The sequence below is a fragment of the Phaethon lepturus genome, unplaced genomic scaffold, assembly GCF_000687285.1.
Source record: "Phaethon lepturus isolate BGI_N335 unplaced genomic scaffold, ASM68728v1 scaffold38843, whole genome shotgun sequence".
Taxonomy (NCBI): domain Eukaryota; kingdom Metazoa; phylum Chordata; class Aves; order Phaethontiformes; family Phaethontidae; genus Phaethon; species Phaethon lepturus.
This window is the reverse complement of record NW_010529055.1, coordinates 17,869-28,620: the sequence shown is the minus strand read 5'-3', so window position 1 is coordinate 28,620 and position 10,752 is coordinate 17,869. Positions and strand designations below refer to the sequence as shown.

Sequence of the window (10,752 nt, the reverse complement as noted above, 5' to 3'; positions counted from 1 at the left end):
GCCGGCTCCTGTCCAGCTTTTCATCCCCCAGCACCCCCAGGTCCTCCTTGGCAGGGCTGCTCTCCATCCCTTCACCCCCAGCCTGTGCTGATACCGGGGGCTGCCCCGACCCAGGTGCAGGACCCTGCCCTTGGCTTTGTTGAACCTCATGAGGTTCACACAGGCCCATTCCTCGAGCTTGTCCAGGTCCCTCTGGATGGCATCCCATACAGTTCCCTGATCTAGTGGCAGATGTCCCGGCATCTTCCCTCATGGCAGTGGGGAACTGGACTAGATGATCTTTAAAGGTCCCACCTAACCCAAACCATTCTGTGATTCCCCTGACGCTGCAGCTAGAATTGGTGCCTAGAGCCATGAACAGAAGAGCCGTGAGTTTCTTTTTTTTTCCAACAAGCTGGAAACCACATCAAGTGATTTGTGTCTGCAGCTGGGCGTTTGCAGCCCCCTTGCATTGGGGCTTAGCACCGTGGGGAACCAGGATATGTGTTACCTTGTGCTAGTCAACTGGAGGGAGGATGAAGATGTTTCAGGCTGTGTTTGCTTTCCCTTCCAGGCCTTGGGACCCTGATCTGCCCGACGATGTGGAGGAAATGAAGCTGATACTTCATATGTGGGTGGCTCTCTTCTACAGCAAACCCAGCAAACTCCTGAGCAGCACGAGGAAGGTGGTGGAGCACAGCAACCCTGAGAAGTACGTCTCAATAAATAGCACTGGGGACTTTCTTGAGCTGAGTGATGATGGTGAGGATTGTTTTGGGTTGGAGGCATGCCCTGCAGACTCTCGGTCAGACCCTGACCAGACTCCCAGCAGCTCTCTGGATCGCAGCACGCATTGCCAGGGACCTTTCCGCCCAGAGGAGAGCCCTGCAGACTCTCAGACTGATGCTGATGGGACTCCTGGTGTTGTCGATAGTACGGTATCATCTTCCTCAGGGGAACTGCCCTGTGGGGAGGAGGAGCCTTCCTCCACAAGCTGTTCCGAGAGCCTTTCCCTCACTGAGCATGCTGATGAGAGCCTGGCTGTGAAAGATAGGCGGCCAGCGGTCGTTCCTGAGCAGCGTGTGCATGACGTCTCAACCATGACTGCGGTAAGAGCTTGGAGTTCGGGTGATACGAGTCTATAGGGCATACAATGCATTTTGTGCTTGTAGGATCTTTTGAGAGGAGTAGAGCAGACGTCCTTGTGGGCTCTCTTAGGGTCAGGTAGTGGGGGTTCCCAAAGCAGGACACAGAAACGTTCTCTAGCATTTAGCTGCCCCAGGTGATTGCAGCGCAGACATGCTCAGTCACCATAAAAAAGAAGCTTTCAGGCCTCAATCCAGGTTTGGATGTCCTCTTGGTCTGAGCTGGCATCCCCAGGCTCTGGCACAAGCCATATCTATCCCTCCATAGCGGGGCCTCAATATGGGTGCTCTCCAAGGGGGAGGAATCCCAAAGAATTAGAACAATGAATGTGTCGAGCTCAGCATCTGTCTCGCGTTTCAGCTGCGAGCTGTGCAAGCCTGGCCGAAGTCTCAGACCTGCACTTAACTGAGGGAGGAGAGGAACCACAAACGCCCCAGGCCCACACTCAAAAGCCTGCCTGTCTCCTGTGGGCAACTGCATTTGTCTGCCCATGGTTGCAGCAGCCCAGACATGTCACAGGACACGGCACAGCCTTTCCTCCGCTCGTTTGGGAGCACTGAGGTTTGCTGGCTTGGAGAGGTTTCCTTCAGACAGATAGCAGTGCAGTGCTTCGCAACATTTCCCTCACCCCTCTGGCAAAGTTAGTTAATATTACATTCTGGGTAGGGTTTTTAAAATTATTTTTTATAGTTTCTACAGTTTATAGATGGTCAGGAGTGGAGGTGCGTGGGTAAAATTAAAACATGGGTGTCTGATGACATTTTTCAAGCCTGAGTTAAAATAATTCCTTTAAAACTTCCTCTCTGAGCAAATGGCAGCTGCCATAGGGCTGCAACTATTTTGCACAAAGGAAGAAATATCCTGGTGTTTGTTACCACCTGGGTTTAGTGCTGTGGAGCAGGCAGAAGTGTTTTGGGAGGAAATGTGGGATCACTGTCCACAGTGTCCATATAGCTTGGATGGATAAACTCAGTAGAGATAAGAGGATGCTGCTACATACGTTACCTCTGGGCACCAGCTGATGGCCCCTGCACAGTTTGGCCTATTTTTAAGCCATTTCATGGTGTAAAGAAGGTAGAAAGTTTCAAAATCTTTCCCTGCCTGTCTGTGGAACTCTGCTTGCCAGCTACAGTGTGAATGGTAGTAACTCATGTGGGGTAAGGATTCAACCTCGACTTATTTTAGAGATAAACTCAAACTAATGTCCTCAGATGCTGTTGGAATGGCTGTACTCACAAAGTTTGAGCGTTTAAAATATCCAAGTTCTCCTGCATGGGTGTCTCATCTCCCGCATTTGCCTCCCTTGAAGGTTAACCTCTGAATTGTGTTGTTTCAGGAGGAGCCACCCAAGGAGGGACTGCCGGATGCTACGATCACCCCCAGCCCTTCCAATGAGCTTGGCGATGCTGGCAAGCCCCAAGCTGCTCTGGGCAGGGAACACCCATGCAACCAGGCCCCAAATTCCAGTACAGCTCCCAGCAGCGAGGCACCGAGTGCGCTGCGTGGATGTGGAGAGCAGCAGGAGAGCGGGTGGGCCACAGGGTCAGGGAGTGGCCCCGGCCCTCCTGAGGACAGGGAGAGGATGGGAGATGCTGGGCACTGTGCAGAGGATGGCAGCTGGGCCACCAGCGATGGACCGCAGCATGCCTGTGATTCGAGGCCCTTAGAAGCACATCCCAAAAGTCCAAAGCCCCATGGAGCCCATGAGGAAGGGAGGGAATCACAAGACCCCTTTGGACATCCAGAAAATGAGGAGGAAGAGGCAGTGGAGGGAAAAAAAGAGAAAGAGGACTCTGAATATGAAAGCACAGTCCTGGGGCCTGTTGATTTAGCATTTTCTGAAAGTGGTGATGCTGACATGGAGCATGAACACAGCCAGCAGAAGCCAGTGAGTTTGGTATGTCCGAAGGACTTTGGTGTTCCTGGAGAGGGCCCTGTGCCCAGCCCTGCTGCCTTAGCATCCCCTTGCCCAGGCAGATCAACGCCAGTGCTGTCAGATGGGACAAGGACTGAGACTGGCCCTCAAGGGCTTCCTGGTGAGATGGCACCAAGCCTGGACGTGTTGCAAGAGCCCTGGGAGGCTCTGGCCACCCCAGATGCAGAGACAAACGGTGTTGGTTTGGCACACGCAGCCAGTCCAGCCGAGGTGGGATCGCCCCGTGACAGCGGGTTGATGCTGCTGTTACGACCCGATCCAAGCCTTGTCCGTGAGGCAGAGCCTGACAGCATTACAGGCAACGTGGGACCTGCTGGAGAGGCGCTGGGTGACGGCTTGGAGCAGAAAGACAAGGATCGTGCGCCCTCTGCAGAAAGGTGGGCGCTTGCTGGGAGCAAAGCTGGCCTCGAGTCACCGTGCAGCCAGGGACGGTCAGTAACCTTGGCCCCTGACTCCAGCTCTGTCTGCTTCACATCTCTTCATGTAGCAACAGATCCTGGGGCTGCTCCAGAGGAGCAGGAGGCCATGGAGAGCACCCAGTCTCCATCACAGAGCGACCTGGGAGGGAGCAGCTGCCTTTCCCAAAGGTGTGGAGGCGATGTTTATGCTGACCTTACTTCACTGAGCACTGGGGAATCAAACCAAGAAGATAACAAGGTTTTGGCAAAAGAAGAGAGTAGCAGCCCTTCTGCCAACTGCACAGATGTGCTGGATGAGTCCTTGGGAGCAGGTGATTGCCAGGGTGTTGCCTTCGGCTGTACAGCCCCAGCAGGTGACTCTGAAGCTTGGGAGAGGGATGATGTGTGCCTCGGTGCAGGCAAGTCCCCCAGGAGTGACAAAATGAACACAGCGGTGGTGGCTAATGCACTGCAGGAGCCAGGGACCTCTCTTCATCACCTCCTGGAATCAGAGCCCTCCTCCTCCATGAGAGAGGGGACATCTGCCATGAAGCAGAGCTCTGCAAACAGCCTGTCTCCACCTGCCCACGCAGGCTCGGCTCCTGCTTCTCCCTCCCAGCAGGTCCCTCTTCCCCGTGGCGGAGACGCGGACTCTCACAACCACTTGTTAGAGCAAAGCGAGCAGGGGCCAGTCCTGTGCCAGCACGGGAAGTCCTGCGAGCAAGTAGGTGCTGCAGAGGTGAGTGTGGCCACCGAGAGCCCAGATGGCTCCTTAAAGCCCAGATATGCGGAAGAGGTGAAAAAAGACACGGATCTGTGCCATGCAGAGCCGGCGGAGAGCTCCCCTGTGGATGTGCCTGTGCCAGGTGACCTGGGATCAGTGCCTCCTTCTCCTCCGCATGGTCACAAGGCAGGTCTGCACAGCGCTGAGCCAGACTCAGCCCTTGGTGTGCACCCTGAGACGCTCTCTCCTGGCATGAGTCCGGTTCCAGATGGTGCCCCATGGTCCTGCTGCGTGGGCACCTGCCCCAGGTGTGCCAGCCCTGGGACGGAAGCAGTGGATGCGGTCGGGAGCCACAAGAAGGAACCCATCCTGCCTGAGGATTTGGAAGGAGGAAGCAGCGTCCCTCTTGCCAGTCCTGCATCTTTTTCAGCAGGGGAATTGCTCCTGCCACTGTGCGAGCCCCAGTCTGTCTGCAACCAGGGCGAGCAAGAGGCCGCAGGATCCGACGTGTTTGCTGATCTGAACCGTGCCAGCGTGGAGGTGGGAGAGGGAGAAATCCCCGCTTTCCCCTTCCCGATGTCGCCGTTACATGTGCACAGGGACCTCTGCAGAGAAAGCCTGGAGCTCAGTGATGCTGTGGATATTTCAGACATGCTCCTGAGAGCAAAGCAGCTCCCCAGAAACGAGAGACACATGGGCTTGACCTTTGAAGATCTGTGGGAGTCTTTCTCTGGAGACTCAGACCAGGAATATTTTGGGGGTACTTCACGGTCCCTGCTTACAGCCAGGGGTTCCTACAGCACGAGATCCCTGGATGCTGCAGGCACAAGGACTTACTGCAACTCCTCCTCCGCGAGCTCAGTGCATACAGAGGGGCACAGCGAGGACTGGGGCTCGCTGGGTGCGGAGGGTGGCTGCTTGTGGGCTGAGCGCGGCTGGCCCATCGGCCCGGAGGAGACCAGCAGTGGGCACGTTCCACCGTACGTCAATATTAGGGACAGCCAGGGAGTTGCCAAGGACTACCAGAACTTCGTGGTCACCAAAAAGTGCCAGGAAAAGATGAGAAATTTGCAATCTTCGAAGAGGTGCAGCCACCGTGCGGGGCAGTCTCATTTGTTAGGGTCACTGATGGGGACTTGGAGGGGTTTTGAGGAAATCACCCAGCACACTTTGGACATGGAGTGTCTCCGTTTCCATTATAAGCTAAAACAAATCCTAAGGAGTGGGAAACCACACTTTTCTACCTCCAAAAGCATCTTTCCAAAAGACTTTTCTCCCCAGGTGATGTCTAAGACATTGCCTCTGCGAGAAGCTCCCGTCCCACGTTCCCCGCGGTGCAGGAGCCCTTTGCAGGTGACGATCCTGCCCTCTGACACGTGGCCGAGCGGGCTCGGCTGGCACCGGCAAAGCAGCTGGCGTGGGGACCCGTGTGCCCTGTGGCAGGAGCCCCTCTGCGACGAGAGGAGCAGGGCCAGATCCCAAACCCCGAGGCAGGGCTGCGCAGCTCCCTTCCACCTCAGCAAGCTCAAATACGATAATAAGCTAAAGGACTCACAGGGGGATATCGCCGTCATCCTCGATGAGTTCGCCGAGTTCAACAGGGTGGTGCTGAGCAGGGCTGACGCGGGGAGCGAGGGCAGAGGGCCGGGCCCGGCACACGGGCGGGCCTCGAGCGAGTGGACATGCGTGTCCTTCCCTGGGAGGATGGCCGCCTTCGAGGAGATGATCGCGGACCTGTGCAGCACGCTGCGTTTCCACCTGCGCAGCGTGGCCAAGGAGGCCTGCGGCCGCACCGCCATGTTCTACCTGGCGGAGACGGGCAAGGACCCTTTCTTTGCAAGAGTGAAGGTAACGCTGGTCCTGGCGGCGGGGTCAGGGACGGGTGGCCCTGCGGCGAGAGCTGAGGGCAGCAGGAGCAGGCGCAGGGCAAGCTTGCCCAACCTGACACAGATGGCATGTGGTTCCCTTGAGCCAGGAGCCACCTCTGCCATTTCATCTCGGCTCCCACCACCAGAAATTGGAATCATAAAATCATTTAGGTTGGAAAAGAGCCTTACGATTACCAAGTCCAACCGTAAACCTAACACTGCCAAGTCCACCACTAAACCATGTCCCCAAGTGCCACATCTACACGTCTTTTAAATACCTCCAGGGATGGTGACTCAACCCCTTCCCTGGGCAGCCTGTTCCATTGCTTGACAACCCTTTCAGTGAAGAAATGTTTCCTAATATCCAATCTAAACCTCCCCTGGTGTGACTTGAGGCCGTTTCCTCTCGTCCTATCACTTGAACATCCCCCAGGCCAAAACAGATCAGAGTTCATGCAGGTGCAGCCCAAACTCAACCCCCTCAAGGTGACTTTTGCTTGAGCTCTCATTAAAGGGTTGGAAGCTGGGGGCGGGGCGGTGATTGCAGGGGAAGATTTGCTGCTCCAGAATAGTGAAGAGGCCCGATGCATGGTATGGTGAGATGGTTGAGGTGGTTTTCTAAAAGGTTTTTGCCAACAACGGTAAATAGCTGCTTCTTCCCCCTCTGTCTGGAGCCCCAGCCTGGAGTGCGCAGTGCCTTTGACAGACGGACACCGCAGGCTGCCCTCGACACCAGGGTGCCTGGTTGGGGTCGCTGTCTCGTTCCTCTCTGCTCGTCCCCAGACACGTGTGTACCAGGAGCGTGGCACTGCTGTTGTGGAGATACTCTCTGTACAAACCTTCTTACATCGTTTCTGTTTCAGACCTTGCTGAAGAAAGACGGCCGTGTGGAGGTCGAACCCCTGAGCTTCTGTGAAGCGAAACACGCAGACACTGACAGGCTGCTTGTCATCATCAGGAATGAGGACATTTCCTCACATATCCACAACGTAAGGCCTGAGTCTGTCCTTTTTTCCTACCAGCACCATTTTTGAATATCGGGATCCAATTTAAAGATTTTAAATTTTACACTATATATAGCTGTAGATTTAATTGTCAGCCTCTGCAGATGCACTGTTCCCTCTGCTGAAAGAGTGCTTCATGAAGAGCTGTTAAAAACAATATCTCAAAAGCATGAAGCCTGTCAGTTCTGCTTTTCTTCTGTCTGCATTTTTGATCGCTGAATAATGTCATTCAGAGCAGCCCAGCTTGAAGGATTCAGGCTGGGGTTATATAGTGTAACGGAGCAGTTCAGCCAGGCTTTGGCTTCTGGGTTCTAGTGAATATTGTAGCAGACTGACCCACCTGTAACACCCTATATTGCTGTCCACGGCTTTGGGGTTGGGCTATGGAGACACGACCATCCAGGTGATGCAGACAGAGGATGGGGTGGGTTCCCCAGGTCTCCCAGGAGTGACTGTGAGTTGCAGAGTGCTGCAAACGCTGTTGAAACTCAGCTGCTTGTGCAAAAGCATCTCTGCCTTGAGCAGGTCCCGTGCTTGCTGAAGCTAAAGCACTGTCCCAATGTGGTGTTCGCCGGCGTGGACAGCCCCGAAGATATACCAGGTCGCACGTACCAGGAGCTGTTTCATACCGGTGGCTTCGTGGTGTCAGACGAGGAGGTGTTGGAAATGGTAACGCTGGGTGAGTCTCGCTGCGGCCTCTCGCTTAGATGCAGACATGCAGCATCGGCTCCCGGCCTCGTCTGCTGGTTTGCCAACACCTTCCAAAAACTTGCCATCAGTGTCCTCTACTCCTGCTTTAGTGGGCGCAATTCTTTCCCTCTATTTGATATTTGTAGACCCCATCTGGATAGTGGGTCCAGGTCAGGGCTCCCAAAAGCATCTAATTACAGTGGGGGCCACCAGCATGGTCAGGGACTGGAGCAGGGGTTGTACAAGGACATTCAGCCCGGAGAAGGGAGGACAAAGGGGAGACCTGGTTGCTGTTATCAGCTCCCTAATGGGAACTGGCAGAGAAAACGGAGCCACGCTTCTGGAGATGCGCAGTGATGGGACGAGAGGTGACGAGGACAAGTTGCTCTTATCCTGTTAGATATTAAGAGGAAAAAATTCACAGCAAACGGTGTTTTCTGTCCTTGGAGATTTTCAAACCTCACCTAGGCAAAGCCCTAAGCAACTTCAGGTGGCCCAACTTTGAGCAGGGGTTGCACCACAGACCCCCAGGCACCCCTTTCCACCCTTGGTTACCCTCTCACTCTTACTGTCTCCACAGGCCAACTGAAAGAGGTGGTGAAGGTGCTGGAGAAGCTGAACAGAAGCGGGAGGTGGAAGTGGCTCCTTCACTATAAGGAGAGCAAGAAGCTCAGAGAAGACATCAGGTAACGGCTCTGCGGTGGCAGCTCCCTCATCACTGTCCTCGTCACCGCAGGAAGGACACACCCACCGTGGTGGAGTGTGGTGTCCTTTTTTACACTCGGTGCAGGGACACAGGGCGAGTTAGGTGCCTCTGGTTGAGTTTTGGCTGTTTACAAGATGAATTTGAAGATTTTTGTTTAAATAAAAACTTTTCTTATTAGTGAGGGACCATGTGCCTCAAGTCTGGAATCACCAGAGGTCCGTATTTGCACACTAGCAAGTAAAATGCAATAGGTTTTTTTTATACCTATATGAGATGGAGCAGCAGGACACGGGACCTGGAGAGGATCAGATGGCCTGAAACGTGTCTTGCACGTGATCACCGATGAGGCAGAGCTCTGGCAGCTGCTTTGTGCACCCCGCTGTATCTCCATAAGGCAGTTCCCCCCTCTCTTTGGCAGAGACGCTATCTGTGAGCGTTAACAGCCTGCAAGGGGCTGAGGAAAGGCACAAATTTCGTTTGAGGAGCTGCAGGCTGCGAAAGCTGCCTCTGCAAACTGAGCTCCCTTCCCAGCAGCTCACCCCAGCCCCTGCACATGGGCACGCCGGGAGCTCGGGGTACCTTCCCGGGCCTCTCTCTGCCCCGCTGCCGCCTCTTTGCTTGTTTCTTTTTCTGTCCCATCACGTGTGTGATTTGGGCGAGCGATGAGGAGCTCAGAATTTGTAATGTGGAGGGGAACTGGGGTGTCTTGGGGGAGTTTGGGGGAGTGTGTAAAGTCAGACCCTGCCGGGAAAAGCAGAGCTTTTCCGGTTTGTATTTGCTAATTATTTTAGGTTATGTGCAACAATGTGTATTTCAATGATGCAGTCTGAAAAAGGGAAGTAAGATGGCGAATGCTATCCATTGAAACGTCCTGCTTTTATCACGGTTGAACTTAGAGAGGGGTTGTTTTGTCGGGCAGGCTGCCTTTGTTAGTGCCAGAGCAAACGGCTTTCTCATAACAACCTGCGGACAAAGGGGAAGCTGGTCTGCTCTGTCTGAGCAGAAAACGCTACAACAAATGAGGAGAATCTCGGGTCCCCTCCACACTCAGCCTGTACGGTGATAGCACAAAGCAATCGTTCTGAAGACCTGGTTTTCAGACCTCGAGCAGTGAGGTGTCACAGAAGCTGTCGGGTATTTCATCGTAGTCAGTGGGATGAGGACTCAACCTCATCAGCGGCCGCTGCTGTGGAGCAAAGTGTTTTCCTTGTGCTCTGACACTGGCACTCAGGTAGCATCTCCTGATTCCATCGTGTTGGGACCACGAGCCCTGGTCTGCTGGAGCTGCCTGGAGCAAGGAGTCATTTTGGTTTACCTCCTGCGTGCGGTGACGCTTGCTCCTGCCATCTCCATTTCGTGCAGGGTGGCAAGCATGAAAACACCCATGAGGCTGGAAGAAACACGCGTGGGGGGGAAAGGCAGGTCCCATCATACCTGCTGATTCCCTGGGAGGGGAGAAGGGGTAAAGCCCCTCACCACTTCAGTCTTGCTCCTCTCCTGGCAGGGTGGACGCCAACACCCGCAAGAAGCACTTGATCCTCAAGTCGTGCCAAGGAGCCAATCTTATCGAGGTGCTGCACTACCACGCCTGCGACTCCCGGTTGTCCCCCAAATCTGAGTATGTCAAGTGCTTGTTGAACCTGCAGGTTCAGCACGTCAGCGCCAGGTTCGCCGTGTATCTCACTGGTAAGGACGGGCTCCAGGCGCTGCCCTGTGCTGGTGCCCTCAACCCCCATGAGTTTGGGGGGAGGTGGTGGAGGAGGGACAGAAACACCCCATTTTGCTCGCATTTCTGCTAGAATCACAGTGAAGGTGTGTGTTGATTCATTGCAAGTCAATGTGGTAAAAGGCAACAGGAACAGATTTTTGGAGGGCTGCTAAGTTCTGGCAGTTTTTCGAGCCTGCGGATGGCTGTACGTCACGCTCTAATTCTGGCCTTACTGGGCCGAGGCTGTTTGCAGCGCGGCGCCGTTAATCTGCTCGCATTTGCAAAACAGAGTAACTAACTGCAGAGGGATTTGGGGATATTATCTGTACGTTTCAGAACAACCTTGTTTGCTTGTTTGAATTACGGAGCCGCTCCTCCCTTTGCAGAAAAGCCCAGCGTCAGCAGGGAGGTCCTTGAAAGTAAAGGAATCCTCGTGGCCGACGTCAACACCTTCCTTGGGACGGCGCAGAAAGCAGCTGCCCCGTTTAGAAGAAGCTACTGGTAAGGGGGGAGCTTGGGATCAACCCCTTCTCCCCCAAAAGTCCAGGAGCAGCTTCCGGGTTGTCTGTGGGGTGGCAGGGAGGGAGCTGGGG

The 10,752-nt window shown here is 54.5% G+C and overlaps 1 protein-coding gene across 1 annotated transcript; it reads left to right on the top strand.

Annotated features, from left to right (window-relative positions):
- Positions 1-553: 553 nt before the first annotated feature.
- LOC104618285 (protein FAM208B-like) lies at positions 554-10,664 on the top strand (the record flags this gene model as incomplete). Its single annotated transcript, XM_010283835.1, has 8 exons — positions 554-1,088; positions 2,462-2,534; positions 3,549-6,031; positions 6,915-7,040; positions 7,581-7,734; positions 8,326-8,431; positions 9,956-10,137; positions 10,546-10,664. Coding segments are annotated over 8 exons (3,778 nt in total), but the record flags the coding sequence as incomplete, so codon positions are not given.
- Between the last annotated feature and the right edge of the window lie 88 nt (positions 10,665-10,752).